The 20,037-nt window shown below is 41.8% G+C and overlaps 2 protein-coding genes across 6 annotated transcripts in view; one reads left to right on the top strand and one right to left on the bottom strand.

Annotated features, from left to right (window-relative positions):
• The first annotated feature begins 321 nt into the window (after positions 1-321).
• On the top strand, positions 322-2,029 carry LOC140281778 (fatty acid-binding protein, intestinal-like). The gene is made up of 4 exons (XM_072376276.1): positions 322-758; positions 1,063-1,235; positions 1,468-1,575; positions 1,673-2,029. Exons 1-4 carry the CDS (start codon positions 587-589, stop codon positions 1,721-1,723), a joined length of 504 nt encoding a protein of 167 aa, XP_072232377.1. The 5' UTR covers positions 322-586; the 3' UTR covers positions 1,724-2,029.
• A 5,137-nt stretch (positions 2,030-7,166) lies between these two features.
• Positions 7,167-20,037, bottom strand: part of LOC140281588 (RNA-binding protein with multiple splicing-like) — a 34,749-nt gene continuing 21,878 nt past the window's right edge. For 2 of the 5 annotated variants that reach the window (XM_072376071.1, XM_072376069.1), the window contains 4 exons: positions 18,906-19,033; positions 16,650-16,719; positions 10,072-10,191; positions 7,167-9,472 (listed from right to left, as the gene is read on the bottom strand). In XM_072376071.1, coding sequence (XP_072232172.1) covers positions 16,657-16,719; positions 18,906-19,033 — 191 coding nt within the window. In that variant the 3' untranslated portion in view covers positions 7,167-9,472; positions 10,072-10,191; positions 16,650-16,656. Of the gene's footprint in view, positions 9,477-10,071; positions 10,192-16,649; positions 16,720-18,905; positions 19,034-20,037 lie in introns of all 5 variants that reach the window. The other 3 variants (XM_072376070.1, XM_072376073.1, XM_072376072.1) reach the window with 3 other exon arrangements.

Genomic DNA, 20,037 nt, shown 5'->3' with positions numbered 1-20,037 from the left:
GTAACAGCATATCATGAGTTTGTTTTTATATGTGCTTCATGTCAGCTGACTGACGTGTGACTTTTCCACTCAAAGACTGTGTGATACAGTAAAAAGCTCAAGGAAGGCGTAGCAATTTAAAACTACGGTGTGTTGTACACAGGGGACCACAGAAAGGAGCACTGAAATGTCAAGAGTCTGCTAACTGCAGGCCAGACAGGCTTACCCCTGCGTCAGTGTAAGTTATGTCATAACATATATCATAGGTCATCAACCTATCAATGTACCTATCCATCTATCAAACAGATATTTCTATGCCAGGCACAAACAGAGTGACAGAGAGGCTCTCTGGGACAAACTGAGGGACTGTGAGGGGCTCAGTTGAGTGAATGCCATGGGCAGCCATACAAACAGCTCGCCCTTTTGTTTGTCCTCCAGCAGAACAGTGTAACAGTGTTTAACTGTGCCATATTTCCTGAGGGGAGTTTCTCTCTGGTTATTTATCAGCGTGTCCTCGAGGTCGAGCAACAATTACCTTACATCTGACAGTCTTTGAATGGCCACATCAGCAGACCTATAATCAGTGAGATAAAGAAGAGGATCTTCCATGCAAGCTCAGGGAGGTGGAGGGGTGTGTATAAATAGAGACCAGTTAGCAGTCACAGTCCCACTGTGTCCAAGTGCTTCATCACAACCCGACGAGCCTGCAGCCATGACATTTAATGGAACCTGGAAGGTCGACCGCAGTGAGAACTATGACAAGTTCATGGAGCAAATGGGTGAGTGAGAGTGTGTGTTTGTGAGGGCAAATTTAGGCTATGTAACTGCTGTGTGATGTGCTTCCACACCATCTGACATGGCCTTTTAAGTGTCACACAGGGCAGTGAAGGCTTCATCAATCTAAGCTAATGCATTTGCATGCTACATTGGATTTAGTGAAGTGAATCCCGGTGAATAAGACTTTTATTGTTTTATTTAGGATAAGCTGTCGCTTATAAACGTGCCTCACCTTAAAATTCTGTATTGCATGCTGGGAATGCAGCAGTACTAAAACATCTTTATATCGCTGTCATATCAACCAAGGCGTCAATGTCATGAAACGCAAGTTGGCTGAGCATGACAACCTGAAAATCATCATCGAGCAGACCGGTGACAAGTTTCACATCAAGGAGTCCAGCACTTTCCGTACCAAGGACATCGACTTCAGTCTGAGTGTCCCATTCGACTACAGCCTGGCTGATGGCACTGAAGTCACAGTGAGTGCTATAAAATGACTGACAAAATTGACACGACAAAAACCACCAGAGGAAATGGTCTGCTTTAGGAAAATGTATCTCATTTTGAAGATTGATGAATTCATTACTAATAAGAAAGTGGAAACCAAGCCACATAAAACTACAGCTGAAACGGCTCCAGGGAATACACACTGTGGTTGCTTGGAACGCACACAGGTATGGCACACTTTAAAAAGCTCTATTTTATCCCCAGGGTTCATGGGAGATGGAGGGTGACATGCTGAAAGGCAAATTTACCAGGAAAGACAACAACAAGGTCCTGACCACCACGAGAACTCTGGTGGGAGGGGAGCTTGTGCAGGTCAGTGTGTGCAGATCATGTGTTAATTACTGCAGTTCTGTCTCCATAAACACAAACAGTTCCATAAACCAGCCACTTCTTTGTGTTTCTCCTACAGAGTTACAACTATGACGGAGTGGACGCAAAGAGGATTTTCAAGAAGCAGTGATCTGGATTCTGGAGATCACATTTCTATCTTTATATAGCTGACATGTTATGCTTCGTTTTTTAACAAGACGACATGGCCAGATTGTGTGTACTGTAAAGGTATTTCATTAAATGTACCTGAAAATGTTTCAATTTTTATAAAGTTCTAAAGGAAAAAATGATCATCGCAGTGCTGTACTTCTTCTACATCTGAGAAACAACGTGCTGAAAAATGTTGCCCCCAAGTGAGAAACCATGAACTGGTCAGATGCAAACTGTGTGAATTCTGTCAGAGCAAACCAAACATGAGCTATAAATATCACCTGTTTTTTTAAAACAGCATCATAAAAATGGCCAAATGGCTGTTTATCCAGATTACAATAAAACTAAATTTTCTCTTGTCTTTGTTTGGTAGCGAGCCGCTGAAATAGGTTTTATCATGGAAACAGCTCACATGTTACAACATAAAAAGTAATCAGTATGTTGTCTGATAGTCTTTCAAATGCCATTCTCAACTCTGTGAGCAACACCAATATAAATCCATTATATTACAGCGGATTTCACAGTGTCGAATTGACAATAAGATTTGACAATTGGATCAGCTAAACCAAAAGCATCACGTTTAGATACGACTAGAAGGGAGATGCTATGGTTTATGTGATTAGGGTGAACCAACCAAACTGCCGTACTGTTAGCTGTCTCCATCCAGTCCCAGACGAGAACAGCACACCATGAGATCACCATTATTCAATATTCAGCACCAAAACGGTTTGAAAATATCACTCAGGACTCATGTTTGTGTTATTAAATGCACTGTGTTAAGTGTGAGTTAAATCTGATATGCAGGGTCACAAAGGTGTGGCTTGTTGCTTCCATGCAAGTTAGGACAACTGTTACCACGGTAAAGCATAAAGAAAACATCTTGGTGATTGTGTTTCATGGGAATCATGATTTTTTATCCTAACACCAGAAATTATTTGAAAACTTATATTATATATATTCACAGAAGAAAGCACATATAATTTCTGTGGTGATATTTCATTCAGCTATCATGTGTTTACCTTTGAGCGCAGAATGCCCTGAGAAAATGGTTTATCACATGATGGTTTTGTAGAGATACAACCAACAATGCAGTTCATTCAGTGGTTGGGGGGAAAAAATGCTAATCATGTTTTCTTTTGGTCACGGAGAAGAAAGAACAAGCACATAGTTGCAATGGACCTCTGTGGCCACAAGAGGGCAACCTGCTCCCGCTTTTATATGACAGTTTAAATACAATGAGACTGATCTTTAGGTTCAGTAGAATCACACACAGAAAACAACAAAGAAACAGTTTGATAGTGAGGCTTTGTTGCAATTCAAGGTCAATGGTGATGACATTATCCTCAGAGACTGATCATCTCTAAAGGTGGCATTAAGCTGGGAAATAATACAGAAGCCTTGCTGTAAGAGAGAAAAAAATAGTTGAAACTGAGCTATAAAGAATACAAACTCTTGGGCTAAACGAGCTTCAGTGTGCTGTAAGTGTGTTGCAATTAGAAATACTTTTGTATTATCATCACAATACGATTCCAGTGAAAGATGAATTATTTTGTGTATTTCTGTCCCAAAGACACAGAGTATGTGAATCGAGTTCAACAGATGAATAACGAATAACCTGTAATGATATGACCATCCCTACTGTACACACCCAAATGTACCCTGGCTAACTTGAGATTTAGCATCGATCGATTACAGCATTTGCTTGAGTGGTGCCTTCTTTCACGGAGGGCTAAAAGCCGACCATGCGCCACACTCATTTTTCAGAGGCTGGGGGTGCTTTGAACTCAGATTTTCTCTGAACCCACAATGGGGAGGGAAGTCCCCCGACACCCTTCAGATGCTGGAAGAGGTGAGCAGATTTTAGTGCAAGAGAGAAGTGTGCTGGCGGGCTTATTTCCTTTTTGTTTGTAGATGTGCAGTTCATGCTTTGAATTATCAAAGCAGCAACATAATAGACTAATACATGTAAATAGTGTGGTCAGTTTTTGAAACATTAACGATTATAATATATAGACATACCCATTCATTTAGATTTTCTCTTAAGACAGCCATACATACAACTAGTTACAAATGAAATGTTGTTTAAATAAGATGGAGCAGTTCTACATTATCTTTTTATCGCAGTAAATGATATGTGTACCTCATCCAACGCTGATTATTGGGATAATGTTGCATACTGTAAATGGATGCTGTGATGTTGTTACATGGCCATTGAGTAGTGCTGTGGAGCTCTTTATTTTTTATAAAAAGGGCCTGCCTGGTCTATGATGTCATCTGGAGTCAAGCTATCATATGACACACACTCTGTTCTTGGAGACACAAACACATAACTACATAATTATTGGACCTCAACTTAAATGATTAAAATAATATCTCCCTGTAATCATCTGGAATCTGGTAATGCAGGCCGAGGCAGCCTGAAATCAGTGAGAAACAGGAAAACCGTGGGAGAGTTAGTCTTCAGTGTTTTGATTGCTGAGAGACCGAGGGCGCAGGGGCCCACCCAAGGGAGGTGGAAGCTTTGGGTGAGTGAAGAGGAGGAGAAAAATAATGGGAGGTGGACAAGGGAAAGACAGAGAGGACAAGAGGTGCATTTAAAGGATGGCGCAGGAAGAAGCCACCCCTCGCCTTCCACTGCCTCCCTGCTGTGAAATCAAACCCACTGAATCACTCTGAAGTCTTCGGCTTATTTGAGTGACAATCACAGAGACATCTACAGCGATGGGGGGGAGTGTCAGGGCTTTTTGTGAGACAATGTTTCCAAGAAGGCACAGCAACTTTTTGGCCAATCATTGTCAGGACAATGACTGTGCAGGCTTTGGCAGACACTGAGTGCTGAATGATGACTCAGTCATTAGTCAGTGCTGAATCCAGCCACTTTTCAGTTTGAAATAAAGCTACTGTACTATATGTGATCAGATGTGATTAGGTGATGATTATAGGGCTGCCGAGATAAGAGGGGTCATAAAATTATTTTTCATATCTTATCTGCATATCTTTTCATAGACTCTGAGGATAGAAAAGTGTCCCCTAACTGTCCAGCAGGCCAGAAGGAATAACTCAGAATTGGCCAGCACACAGGCCTGAATGTGAGTGCTTAATCAGGTCCTTTTCTTGCTCAAAGTCAGGTGACCACCTGATCACTTGTCTTAGTTCCGCATGTGGCCTAACGTGCCAGGTTTTGGTCCAAACTGGCATGGATCGTACCTCGCCAAATCTGAAACGTTATTGGATACCGAGAGCCGATGCCAGAACAAAGGAGAATGTGCAGATGCTACGTCTCAGTTGGCCCAAATCAATTAGCTGTCGGAGTAGCCTTTATTAGACAGGAGGAAGTGTAGAGCATTAGAAAATGCAGCAGGGATCATGCTGAATAAGTATTAAAAATGCTCTGCTACCTGGAGACAGCTACAGTATGTTTAGTTATTGCCGTGCTGGATAATAAGACTATAACATCTATAATTAACATAATAAATTATGTATGTCCGTGAGGTTTTGCAGTGGTTCATGGTCTTTAATCTTGTCCTCTGACTTACCTCCACCACTAAGCCAAAATTTCAATTTGTTCTTGGATTAAAGATCAAAGGCTTGCAAGAACTGCAACATTTCTATCACTGTCTTCATCTTCAAATAAAAAAGGAACTATCCATTTTGGTTTTCTACAAAGAACAAGAAAGAAGGCACAAGCTAATGCGCTTGATGCACATTGTTGAACTACATGGATTATATCAACAGGTCATTTTAAATTTAACTGCTATTTTTCCTATTCAGTGCCTTTTCAGACCCTGCATTTGTTTGACATATTGCAATTGGAAGATTAGGAGTTAAAGACAACAGAAACACCTCTTTAATGGACTTCTCAAAGGGAATAACACCATTACAACGTGTCGCCTGTTGAGTGTATGCACCCAGATGGATATGTACCAATGTGCACCAAAGCAGTTTTATCCCCTACTTTACTTTGCCCCGACACCCTGCGTGAACACCCCCAGGCACAGGCAAGTGTGCGTGTCATGCGAGAAGCTGCTGTGTGCCACCTGGTGTGACTGAGCTGACAGAATAGAGTGGAGACAGTGAAGAGAGAAACTAAATTGGCTTTGGCCTCTGTCTCATGAGTAGCCGGCTCCTGGGTTCAGCGGGCTATTCTTATAGAGGGCAGGGAGAGGTCTCCAGCTCCCCTGGTACACAATCCATTTTATAGGATCCCACATCATGTTTGGATGGTGTCCTGGGAATGTGGGGGAGGTGTTGTATAATGACAAGTGTGATAGAGGAAAAGCAAATGGTGAAGCATGCCTGTGGATCTCTAAAAGGGTAAAAGGCAACCTCTAACGTGAGCATTTTTTTTTCTGTTTGCACTGTGGACTTCCAAAAGAGTAGCTTTGTGTGATTTATACTATAAAAAATCCTTCACTGTAACATTACTACTGTAGCAGTAATGACCCGAGTTCACTCACTGTCTGAGACGTATGAGTCAAGTCAAGCCAAGTATTTCCCACAAAAGGAAGAAAGAAAAAAAATCCATTTATTGTTTTTTTTGTGAGCAGACTGGCTTCATAGTTTTCTGAAAATATGGCAGCAAAGGTATGGACACCATCTGGAAGCATCCCATCAAAGAAAACAAGCAAACTACCCTAGTTGGTCACGGACGAGCACAAAACTGATGAAAAATTAGGAGTACAAAAGGTGAAATCTATTTTACTTGGACTCATGATTCTTTCATGCAGATACGGGTCGTGTTTATTCTACAGAAGCTTAGTTGATCAGTAATGTGAGCTAAACTGGTGCTACAGCAGAATGAAAAGGTTATTTAAAACCTAATTTAATACGAAGTGTCCAACATTGTGTAAGATGGAAAATGAGGAAAGTCAAGTACGTCCCCGTTAAAACCCCATAAAAGTTCTTTAATCCGCTGAATATTTATTGCTTTTTTTTTTATATATATATATATATATATATATATATATATATATATGAGAATCAGAATGGATGCATCAACATCATGTGACCAGGTATTATACAACTGTCACATCTGGTAGCCAAACTGACTGAGCATTGTAGCCATTTCAGCTGGCTAACACGGAAGCTATTTTTATAACATCATACAGAGCAGAACTCATATGTAGTGTCTATATAATCAGTCTATAATAGCTTAGCTAAATCCATTTAGCTGTTAATCTACCGCTAGCAACTTTAGCTAGGTGATGCTTCTCATGTGTGACCATCACAAAAGCTTGAGTGTGCTTATTTTTTTTTAATGCAATTTTCTTTTACTAAAAACAACACTTTGATTACTTAAGAACACCACAATTAGATAATTAGTCAAGCTTCTCTGTTAGATTCTGATGAGATAATCGTCAGACTAAGGAATCAATATTACAAACATGTTTGAAACAGAAATAATTCAGTCATGACATCAAGGATAATTGTCAATCTTTAATGGCAGGTGGCCTGAAATGTCTTCATTTAATATGGTCATAAAAACTTCTCAATTTGATCACTTTTCTTTTTTTTTTTGTTGTTTGTTTGTTTCAAACCAACAAACCTCTGCAATTCACTGAAATAGTTTCTCCTTACAGTGGCTGAAGTACATAAATATCAACGGTACTGTATGAATTAAAAAAAAAAAGAAGGAAAAATAACCGAACACACACACACACACACATGCCATGAACATGCACAACACACCGCTACACACGATATACTGAACCAAGGGATATCTTTCATTGGCAAAAGGAGGGATCATCGGTAATTTCCAGGAACTTCTGTACCATATCGCTGGCAAAACACAAAAAGTTCCATTTGTTCAAGGAGCATTTTCTTCTCTGGATTTCACAGTGAATTGTTTAGGTATAACAGTATTCACATATTACATACAGACTGTTTCAATCAGACAGCTACAAACCCCCCAAAAAAAGATCAAACAAAGCTATAGAAAAATGATCAAATGAATATACAGTTTAACTTACAACAATACTTACAAGGAATTATACGGTGGGCATCTTCCACGAACTTTAAAAAGAACACACCCGATAAAAACACACGCACACCCACACACATTTTATATAAATACTTGTTTCTAATAAATTTGGTGCCACATGTGGCTTAAAAATGTCTGTAAAAGCAAAATCCGCTCAGAAAACCAGGTGATAGGATATACCTGCACATGATGCGCCTTATTATTCGTTACGAACACTCACTATAAGGTTGAACCATCCCGTGATGATTTTACAAAACTGGGCCACACATGACAGGGAACGTTGCGTCTTACAGCATTCGAGATCTCGATCGGCGTCAGCATCCCCCTGCGAAATGTGACCTCATCGGAAAAGCACGGGAACGATTTCTTTTCTGTGTTTTTGTTCGTACAAATGCGCCAAGAACGATGACTATGACACGGAAATATGACCAACTCCATGATATGTCATACAGCAGAGACATTATTGCAGACCCAGAAAGACACCAGATTAGAAAAGATTTCCATCCCAATCAGTACTATGCAAATTTAAACTTTACAAAAAACAGGTTCAATCACATTGTCTTCCTAAAAATAGACAAAAGAGACAACTTGCTTAAAGTGAATTTCCTTTCAGATGCAGAGTGGCTCTTTGGGGTGACACCAAAAGGGACATGCGGCAAAAAAACAATGTCATACTTCTTAAAACAATCAGACCGAGAACTACAAAGCAGTCAGAAATGAAATAATTCCACAAGCCTACATATCTCCAGTGTAAAAAAAACTAAACAAATGCCTTTGGTCTTTTGTTTCTCTATACTGTATTTTTGTCCTCCTGCTACACAATGAAGGAGCAAATTCCTAATAATAGCCGGGCTCAGTTTGCCACGTACTGCCATCTCTGGGGTCACTCTACCGTCACCAGGGATGGCTTATTCCTGTCGATGCCTCTTTTTAAACACGTCCGATTCAACAAGCTGCAAAACTACCAGCTGGATCGGGTCGTCACTCGGCGTTTACGTCGCTGACAAAAGGGACTTCTGCGGCGCTCGTCAGGTAAAAACAAACAAAAAACCGCACAGTTGTGTAGAGAGGACATGATGTATAGCAACAGGACTGCTTTGGTATGGCAAGGTGACGCATCCTTTTGCAATGGCACAAAACATAAAGGGCAAAAGAGTGAAATGCATGAAAGTTCCTCACACACCTCAGCACAACAGAAATCAAAACATTTCAACATTGTCTTGATTATAAAAATACCTTTTTGTATTTCTTTAAAATATCTAAAAATGTACAGCAATTTTTTTGGTGTTTTTTTTTTTTGCAAAGTCATGCTTCAACATGTATTTATTAATCATAATGACATTAATATGAATGATATACAGAATAGTAATAATTATAGTCATATTATAACATTACCCAGTAGCACTTTAGCCACACTTCCATCCGTCTGGCCTTGCATTGGCTGCATATAACATGTTTTCAGTCCTCCTGGTCTGTGTTTACACTTTTCGTTTGCAGAATGCAAAGCAAGAGGTCTGCTGACGTTAAAAAGGCGAATGCCATCAATTGGTAAACAAAGGGCTTGTGCTCCTTTGCCGTGCATGTGTCGGAGGAGGTGTAGCCAAAGCGCTGCCTGTAAATCTTGAGTACGTAACAGTATAAAAAAAAAAAGAGTTACAGGGAGATTTGGAAGGGTGGAGGGGTGGGAGGGGGGCTCGATGTGTGATGGAGACTGGGGTCTAGTATGTCCTGAGGCCCTCGAGGCTGCTGCTGCCTGACAGAAAGAGACAGAAAGAGGCAGAGAGAAAAGGGGAGAGGTTGCCATGGTCACCGCACATGAATCTTATACACTAATGAAAACACGAGGGATCATGTGGAACTGTTGCACGACATAGACAGACTCTAAAAACCATGAAGTCCCACACAAAGGTAGACGCTCTAATGAAGGCGCACGACATGTTTCTTGTTTTCTCCTCAATGTCTCACACTTGGCTTTTTGATGCTGAGACCACTCCCACTTACAGCCCACAAATATCTAATTCTGGGTTTGTTTTCAAAACGTTTTCTGCCGTGCAAAAAGCTCAAACGTGCTCAGATGGAAGCTGACACAGTGTCAATATGGCTTGGCGGTTATGTTCATTCCAGCAGATGTCTTTGGAGGTGTGACATTTTCTCGCTCTCACACACACAAAACAAAACAAAAACAACAACAAAAAAAATCCCTCACACATTTTCCACATGTACACATTTTCACACGAGACGGGGCGCCTCAGGGGAGAAGCACACTGCTATGATGGCGAGGTGAGATCGACACCTTTTGTCCTCGCCTGTTGGGATCAATGGTCACCGAGTATGAGCCATGAACTCACCGACGGTGCGCTGCTCCAAGGTCCGGAGTCAGGTCGGTCCTCTTGGTTTCTAATAGGACACGAGAGGCAATCAGCAACGCCCGTCACAGCCGGCCACGGCCACCATCACACATCAGGAACCTGAGGACACAAAGGAGACGGGTTTACTGGCAGAACTGCTCCAGGGCCGCCACTGTCGCATAAAACTGTGGCTGTTGTATTGGCTCCTACAACATCTGTGTGACGGCATCCGACCACATTTCTGAAGTTTGAATGTTTGTGCGGTGTTACTTTAAAAAGAGAAAAATGGGTAGTTTCCTGCCACTTCAGACAGCTTCGACTAAACTCATCAAGCCTGAAAAATGCATTCATGTCTTCATGATTTAAAGTGTTTTTATTACTCTTGTAACAAAGTATGACTTGAAAGAGACAAATCAAGCAGTAGAGGCCAAATGCCTCGACTTACACACCCTAATTTAGGCCCAAAACACAAGAAACCACACATCAAGAAATTCAACATGTGTCATTTTTCCCATGTTCTCATCTTTGTTTTGAGGAAAAACGTCCAGTGTTAAGGCCCAAGCAGAAATTACTCAAGAAATCTCTCCAACATACTTTTTTCTCCAAGTTTCTCGGGATGTAAAATATTCCTTTTGATTAGTGAACCGATGTCATTGGGCTGCCCCCTTAAATGTACAACTTTGGAACTTTTTCATTTTCTAAAGCAGATCTTTCCAGCTCGGACTTTTGCTGCGGCACAGGATGTCTTCAGTACTTATGTTAAGCTTCCGCCTAACAACCATATCTCCCATGACCACACGCACCACCACCAGCAGACTGAAAAGAAAGGTCAGACCTCCAACCCCCTCACCAGATGTATCACCAAAAATAGACGTCTCACAGAGTCCGTGGTAACTCGAGTTCAGAGGAGAGGGGGGGAATCTTTGGAACAATAAACAATTAGTAAACCAAACATGACCTTAAGAGAAAGAGACAGACAGACTGTTGAAGGCAAAGAGGAGCGGCGACTTGGGAACTGTTCCCTGTTCAGAGAACAGAGCATGTTTTTAAGAGGCACGGCTGGCCGAGCTGATGCCCCATTGCACATTCAATCAGGGATGAGGGAATCGATGTGCTATACAACCGCTTGGCTAAACTGATGCGACGCATGCTTCCAGATCACCCTATTTGTTCTAGCTGAGACACCGAGGTTAGCGATTGGGCTGATCATTGAACATGTCTGTGTGGATTAGGAGTGGGTTTAATGATTTGCAGGCTTAATGTGTTACATCCAATAACTCAGCCAAGGTGCATAATGTGAGATAGGTAAACAAGCAGTGTTTGAGAATGTGGGAGCTGACTGGGTTTCTCATGAATGCACCTGCTGTTTCTGTATTCCTTTTCAACCCGGTTTCATGTAGCGAATGTTCCTGTTCATTGCCACCGATCATTGATCGTGTGCTGTAAATGAAGAACAGAAGACACGAGGACCGAAACCGTTGTTAAGCGCAAAATTCCAACGAGTTACAGGTTCCAGCCTCGAAAATGTCAAATGTAGACTTATATTCCGCGGATAGACAGCGCACTTATAGAAGCTGAACAAAACAAGCTAAAAACAAATTTACATGAGGTTGATGCGTGCCGTATGTTTGCTCAATGACCGAATTTATGAAGCTAAATGAACAACCGACAAAAATCTAAATCAGTTAAAAAAATCTAGTATCAGTTGGGACTTGTTGGGAATAACATGATTATAAAGATAATTAAATGAATACAGATATTCACAATGATTGGAAAGATAAGTTAAATAGTAATAAAAAAGTAAAATATCAGTTGCAAACACACCCGAGCGGCCCGAAATATTTATCTCTACCTGTGCACCATAGCCATGAAAAGACCCCCATCTGATGCCCCTTTAATCTGAGGAAAAGCCTTTAGGCTCTGGCTGTGCTTCTCACATTCCGGTGATAGCTGCTGGAGCTGGGTGGTGACGAATGCAGCTGCTGACATACATCTAGCTCCCGAGACCCTTTCCCCTGATGCAGCTATACTTTATGCTTGTGTGTGTGTCTGTCAGCAGGGGGTGGAGGACTAAAGTCCCACTTCCTTATTAGAAAAGGGCCCCAGCTGGCCCTCAGCTCTCCTTCAGTAGGAGTTAGTCCAACATTGCACAGGAATCACTAGTTTTGTCAGGCTATTGGCCAAGAACCTCCTCAGGGCAGCCAGCCAGACAGCATACACATATTCGTCTCTCTCAGGGTCACACGCGTGATAGGGGTTGGCGCCCACCACACTCCCCCTCCATGTCTTGTCAGATAGAAAATCTGGATTACCTTTCCTGCAGTTCACCAGGCATTAACGTCCACTCTTACGTTGTCTTTGGATCTAGCTACATGCCAGAGCACGAATCAAATACTTCAAATAGTCTGTTTAAATTTGCATGAATTGGCACAGCTGTAAATTAAGCTTTCAAAATGGCACTTCCCAAGAGAAGGAGAATGCCAGGTGATTAGTACAACTCATTACCAGTCTCATGACCAAATGCCCTAAACACTAGCTTACTTTCAGCTGTTCACACACACAAATTCAAGGCCCCCCCGCCCCGGTTACACTTCCCAAGACAAGCCACATAGTCTGACCGTGAGTGGTCCCAGTTAATCAGATGCCAAGACAACCACAAACCTCCGAAGACTGTGGATATGAAACCGTCTTTGAACATCTGTTGTGAAATAGTCACCTTCAACATTTCCAAGTGTGCGAATCTTTTCTTTGTGGAATGTCCCCTCAATGGCACAACAGTGGTGGAACATACATCTCTGTGTCACCTTAGTCCGAGTTTACTCTCATGTTTCACAACTTTTTCCTCATCGGACTGCATTGCATAGATAAGTAGTCTCTTGCAACAGCTCGCTTTAAAACAACAAGTAACTGTGACTTCTTGACTTGACTGTTTCCATCTGACTGGCAGGAAGGACAAAAAACAAGGATCTGTTTGCAAAGCTGCAACATGTCAGGGACAAACCTCAGCCGCGAGGTTAACTCAACAAGGAGTTCTTTTACATTTTACACCACAGATACGATGACAAATCAGTATCATTTAGTTTACTATATGGATACTGAAACAACACGAGCAAGAGTGAAATAATTAAGGGAGTTTGTTTGCGGAAACTGGAGCTGAAATGACCCATTTAAAAACATCGGTCATCGTTACTGGTCCAGCTTGTATTTTCCCTTTTTTTAACCCCAATGCACTAACAGTTAAATAACTGAGAAACATTATCACATAGTTTGGAAGAATGTCTTGAAAGGGTTGAGTAAAATAGATCTGAGTGCAATTCATAAGAAGCACGTCTTTGAAATTTGTGCCTCCACCCAGATACAGTGGTTGTGCATAAACCCTTCAGCAGAATGTTGCTCTGGATAACCTGCAGACCCCTCTGAACAGTTTTAGGGGGAAAGAAATATTCTGGAAAGATGTGGCACAGCTTCTATGGGTGTGACGTGTTCATGCTGTCTATTCCCAGTTGTGCTGGTGAGGCAGAGTTCAAAATCCACAGCAAAATCTACCAGATAGAGCTATTGATCATTTTGTGCTTTATATGTTAGTAAGCCTTTGTTTAGTTTCTGTTTGTTGACTTGTGTTCAGACATGCACCATTTCTGCATGTGTGCGTTTCTGCTACAGTCGCCTGTAATTATCACAATATTATGACTGAATGTCTTGGCTTCCCCTCACCCTCTACACCAAGCCGGATGTGGGGAAGTTGTTGTTGCATTGATGGGTTAATATCCACTGGGGCAGCATGACCGGCCAAACGACTTCCTCCTGGTTTGATAGGAGTAATTATTTCCTCCAAGCCCCTCCTTTACCCCAACGGTGGAGATTAAATCCCCTAACATCAGATCATCCCAACAGCTTTTTTTCCCTCATGCAATACATCCAAGTCTCTAGAAACGGACACATAAGCTATGACGCTGGGGGGGACAGTGGAGGACTAGCACCAATCAACAGCTTGATGAATTTAGCCTCCAAGCGCTCACCACCACCCAATGACTCCCCAAGGAGATTGAGAGAACATGTCTCTTCCTGTCCCGCGACACTGGAGGGAGGGTGACAGTGTGACTGGCGCCGCATGTACACGCAGAGTCAGCCAACACAGATACACAGGCTAGCAGGGGATTTGTTGTGCTTTGTGCTTTTGTTTTTCTGCAAGCACAACAGCGTTCAGTTGGTCCAAAGCCGAGAGCGGAGCGCACAAGCAGCTCATGCGTGGTTGCAGCTGACTCACGTACTTATCGAAGTACTTATTTGAAGCCGAGTACTCAGTGTACTGTCTGGAGCTTCACTACAATAATTCACCTGTAATTTACTTCAAATAAAACCTCACGCTTATCTCCTTTTTTTTTTTTATTTTTTATAAAGACTCATAAAGCAGCTCCCAGGTACGCCAGTAGTTCTTGGCGCATATTCCACATTTACAACCTCTCTGATCACATCATCCATCACTCTCTCTGTCCCATCGCTTTTATTATCCTCCAATGTGTACTTTTGTAGGAATGCAGATATGCCAAAAAGGGATTTTAAATTAAGAAACATATTTTATCTTGCCAGGGTTTTGACAAAATGACAAACAGGTCCTAATATTTGCTGTTTGGTTCCAATAATATTCAGAGTTTATAATGGCAATTGCAATAGTGTGTGCATGATAATCTTACATACAAGTCCAATAGATTTCAGGCATCCATCCACAAGGCAGGTCTGTGGAGGAAATCATTTCCTCCGATACTCTTTTAGAAATACTTGTGAGTAAACGTAATGGTACTGAATAACCATTACAATGTAAAAACATTGTATTTGTCCTGAGATGAAGCATTCTAATCAGTTAATCATCAATGGTAGAAAGTATATCAATAACACTTACTTAATGCTTAAGAAATCAATATTTCTACATCAACCATTGATGAATGGAGTCAATCAGTGTTAAAGCCAAAGAGAATGAGCTAAATGTGCCGCTTAATTTTTTGTTGCATCTTCCGGCTCATTGTTTTAGTTTCCAAAAGACAGAGTCTGCAAAGTCTGCAACTAATAACTGATAGCAGGTTATTCAATTAGAATATAAAAGAGTGAACAATGGACTTAAGAGGGTTGGGAGGCGTGGAACATAGCCTCACATGTCGATGCACACAGCTGCACAAAGCGGTAGAACCACGCCCAAATAAAGATAACATTTCCAACTATTTATCGATCTGTTGTCCACTTCAGGACTGCAGTAGCAACGGGTTGAGCAGAGATGATCAGTCCTCCCTGTCTTGAGTAACTTCCTTCAGCTCCTCCAGGGGATCCTTGGCCACTCCCAGCCAGCTGGGAGATATAATCCCTCCAGGGAGTCCTGAGTTGGGCCCAGCTGGCTGTGCCTGGTAGAGATGTAAAGCATGGTGCCCAGGGGACATCCTTATCAGGTCCCCACACCACAAATGTAGACCAGCTTCGATTCTACTCTGAGCTCCTCCTGCATTGACAAACTTCTCAATAAGTAAGCCAACCCACTCAGTAAAGAAGTCCTTACACCTGCTTGTTTTTGCCACTTTGTTCTTTATGTAATTACCCACAGTTCCTCACCATACAGTAGATGAGCCCAGGGATGGAGACTGATGGGCACGTTAAGGGCTTTGCTCTCTGGTAAATGTGGAGAAGAGGTCGATGCAAACGCTGAACAGGTCTGACTTAGAGCTGAGCATGCAAACACAGCTCTCACTCCGGGTGTGCAGGGACTGCAGAAGCAGGCTGGGCACACTACTCCCAAAGCACCACCCACAGAATCCATCCTGATCATAAGCCTTCAAGTCTACAAGTTTGCCAAACACGTGTACCCTGGAGTGACAAACTCCCAGGCCTCCTAAACAATCTGTGACGGAGTGAAAGCTGACCAAGGTATAATTACTAAAAAATGTGTTTTGAAATAATTAAAGTGAAATGACTCCATGATTCCAAACTCTGTTGGCAGCTCCACTGCCACTGCAGCACAAAACAGAAATACTGTCTCAAACCCAGAGTTATTTTCACCACTGACAATATTAATGCTACAAATCAAATTTTTTTTACTCGCTGCTTTTGATGACTGACATCAACGGTAACTTCAACGGGAAAAGTCGACCCTCTGTACCCTGTGACCTGAGCGGGGAAAATAATGGAGTTGCATCTTTCATCTCTTTTAATGTGTCGGGGAGTTGCTGTAGTTTCATCCAACCACTCGCTCCCACGCTTACTTCTAACAGTCTACGTTTTTTTTTTTGCTGGCGACTTGTATGTTTGCTCGAAGCCAACCAGCAGATACCAGACCAGTTGGTTAGTTTGGGTTTTAGCGCGCTCTTCTTTGCCTCTGATGTCACATAAAGAATCTTCATTGAGCTAAGCTGACGCACATTGGGAATAACACCCTGTGATATTCCCAGTGTATGTTTATGAGTATCTCTGTGTCTGTATATACAATGTGTCATAACATTTACTGTAGTAGTTACACAGCACAACACAATGTGCACTTTTTTGACATAGCAGGGCAGGGGGGCTCTAAGTGTGTGTTTGGGAAGACTGTTACTCACACATACTTCAGCAGAACTGCCTGGACTTCCATCCCTGGGGAGTTCCATCTGCAGGTGGGAGCCAACGAATCTAAAACACACAGAACGTCACATCATCTTGAATGTGGAATACATTGGTCATTGGTCCACTCTCTTGTCTGTACATCACATACTGTATAAAGTTGGCAGCATAAGGCTAGCTTACAGCGCTGACCCTACAAAGAGGGAAACATCTGGACTGACTCTGTCCAAAGGTAACAGAATATGCACGTCGGCAGCAAAAAACCATGCATACGACATTGGTATAAAAGCTGATAAGTGCTCAATGCTTGTCACGTGATATCATTTTCCATGTAACTCACACAATTAGATATTCACTAAAATGTCCCAGGAATGAAGGCTTTTCTTCATTAACTTTGATAACTGCTAATTAGCTGACGTTGATTAATTCCGACTTAAGCTTTCATTAGAAAGAACAAAGCCCAAAATGTCTACTAGAAAACCACAGTCGGTCCACTAAAACTTTTTATTTTTCCACCTCTGAGGAAACCAGAAACATTCAGCTTCCATAGGAAACTACTGGCCTTCTCCTTATTCTTATCAATATATTTTTATAAGATTTCTGGGGTGTCTTAAAAGTGCACATTCGATGCGCCAGGTCTAAATGGGCAACTATCAGTCCAAAAATAACTCAACAATAGAGGCTGATTACCCATAGAGCCAGACAGATTAACATTACTATTGTTTATATACACATTCGTTGGCATCGCAGCATATCTTCTCCTGAACAGAAGAGACAACATCAATTCCAACTCTGTTCTCAAGACACTCAAATCAGAGATGGATTCTCTTTGACTAAGCGTAAGCACACAAATCATACCTTTGGAAAAATCCCAGCTTGGTAGATTCTACCTGCACTCATTTCAAATTCTGACATCAACTGAGCTTCAGCTTATGTCTGTGCAAGAGGCTTTTACAGTTAGATACTCAGGTGTCTGTAACATATGTGGGCATGAACTCAATAGGCACATTCTGGCAGATTTAAGCAAGATCTGATGACTTGTGTTCTCTTTCATATTTAACAATTTTGTGCTTTAAGACTTCAAACTACTGAGTGATCAATGGAAATGTGCAAACCAATCAATTAACACTCAGAAATGCAACGTCTAACAGTGAGAATGTATGGAGGGTCAGCCTGCACCGAACGGGCTTCATGAGAAGAATTTCGAGAGATCAATAATAAACTCTGGTGAACTCGCTGCTGAGCCGTGCAGATTAGAAGACCTCGATTAACGGGATCATGCTTTGTGATCAGTAATGAGGCAAAATTATGATGCAAACCTTTCAAACAACTTTAAAGCGGCGAAGATTAAGCTACTGAATGAGTTTTAAACCAATTCACCAAAACTGGAAACTCTGAGTGGGATCTTGGATGTTTTCAATGAGAATCAATCAGTTCTTTGCTCTCTCTTTTTATTTTTCTCTGGGACCCTGGAAAATATTTTGTGGGGAACTTTAACCATTTTTTTAAAATTAATTTGTCAAACATGTTATTGTCTGCAACTGGCATTTATTCAAGCACCATTTATCTATTTGAAGAATTTGGCCAATTTTGTCTTCCTAAGAGCCCTAAACAGTCTTTTGATGCTTTTTAAAAAAAATCAGTTTCAATTTGTTTATTTTCATTCCTGGAAGTTCACTGGATCAGGTTGCAGCTACTCTCAAGGGAAGGCTAAAAAAAGCATTGCACGTCTCCAAAGACGGACTGTAAATCAATTATTTATAAAACTCACTCATTTCAATGTACCAATTCAAGCGCTCTCGTGATGAAGGCACAGCAGATGAGCACAGCTTGAAACCACAATCTGTAAAAATTCCTACTATGAAGTAGCACTTATTATTTTTATACTTGCTTGAACACAACAAAAGCCTTCCTGCACAGAAAAAGATGCTTTTAGATGTGTTCACAATCAAATTAACCACCATTCAACAAATCTGTGTGGAGACATTAAACTGTCCAAACCTGCCGGCAAGAAAAATATTAAAACTCCCCCATTAAAGATTTCCTCAACACTTCGGAACAGCTCCAGTTTAAACACTAGATGTTTGATTTAAACTTGACTCATGCTTTGCAATCAGTCAGAACTTCTGCAGCATCTGTAGCATGGAGCAGAGAATGATTTCAGGCCTGACAGCAGATGTCTGTGCAGTGGGCTCGGGAGGAGGTGACGGGGCGGCGGCGGTGATGGGGAACAGGAGGTGGGATTTGCAAGTTACCTGAGCGTGGAGCGAGGAGGGGTAGGTGAAAGCAGGCGGAAGGGCCGGCGACAGCTCCGCCGGGTACAGTGGGTAAGACGCCCACACGTCTGGGCTGCTGGGATATAGAGCAGGCACTGTGAGCTCATCTGTGGAAAGAAGAAGAGGAGGAGTGGAGTGAGGAGAGTGCCAAGTGAATGGGAGGGTGGACAGAGAGACAGGGTGGAGGTGGCAGTGACGGTGGTGATTGCGGAGGTGCGCAATGGGTGGAGGGTTATCACTCATCTGAAGTGGAGTCCTCTAACCGAGCGCATAATAAAACCCCCAAGTCCAAGCGATTTGTCCAAACATTGTTCAGTCTTAGCAACTATAAGTAGACACTGCAAGCCTGTAAAGCTCAGATTACTCCTCACATTGGAGTGGTTTACATCCGGCAGAGTGTTTTTGTCACAAACCTTTCAAGAATGCAAAAACAAAAGCGAAGATGTAATAAATGGGGAACATCTGCCTTAAACTACAGCATGTTTGTCCACGAGCTACTGGCCTCATTTACTGTTTAAGTGCTAAGGTGCACATCACCATCTAAGTTTTGTTAAAATAAAAAAAAAATAAAAATACTATTCTCTATAACTGCGAGAGGCCGAGTCCACTACAGGGCAAGTCCAGAGACAAATGAGTCAAACAACCATGCAAGCTCACATTAAATATCAAACTGCTAAATCTACTGGGAAGTATTTTCCCCACCTTTCATGAATTAAGAGTTCTGATCTTTATCTAATTGGGGCAAGCTTACACATCAGCAAACCAAGACAACAATAACTGACCTTATATTGGCCAAACATTTTCATGCATTTATTTTTGCACTCAAATGCATCCTATTATGCTCATTCCCACAGTAGCCTTGGAAACAAGCGAGTTTTAGCTGCTGCCTCTTTAAAGCCCCCCCCTAAAAGCCCCCTTTCTGCTTAATGGTAAGTACTGGAAGACTGCCAAGGGTCAGCACCCACAGCTTGTGACCTTTTTACATACGTTTAACTCAGAATTTCAAGCTTTGGTCACATTTAGCATGAACTTCCTCCACTCCATAGGATTCCTCATGCAATGCAATGATTTTATTAGAAACTGTACCTGTATCACAGATAAGATAAAGCAT

This window comes from Leuresthes tenuis, unplaced genomic scaffold, assembly GCF_036924035.1.
Source record: "Leuresthes tenuis unplaced genomic scaffold, fLeuTen1.0.hap1 SCAF_22, whole genome shotgun sequence".
Taxonomy (NCBI): Eukaryota; Metazoa; Chordata; class Actinopteri; order Atheriniformes; family Atherinopsidae; genus Leuresthes; species Leuresthes tenuis.
The sequence above is the reverse complement of the archived record's forward strand: the minus strand, read 5'-3'. Positions and strand labels throughout refer to the sequence as shown.

What these genes read in the sequence shown, in the direction of transcription:
- LOC140281778 (XM_072376276.1), top strand. Translation starts at nt 587, where the DNA reads ATGCAAGCTCAGGGAGGTGGAGGGGTGTGTATAAATAGAGACCAGTTA. An exon ending in CTGATGGCACTGAAGTCACA is followed by an intron (nt 1,236 to 1,467) that starts GTGAGTGCTATA and finishes TTTTATCCCCAG; the next exon opens with GGTTCATGGGAGATGGAGGG. An exon ending in TGGGAGGGGAGCTTGTGCAG is followed by an intron (nt 1,576 to 1,672) that starts GTCAGTGTGTGC and finishes TTTCTCCTACAG; the next exon opens with AGTTACAACTATGACGGAGT.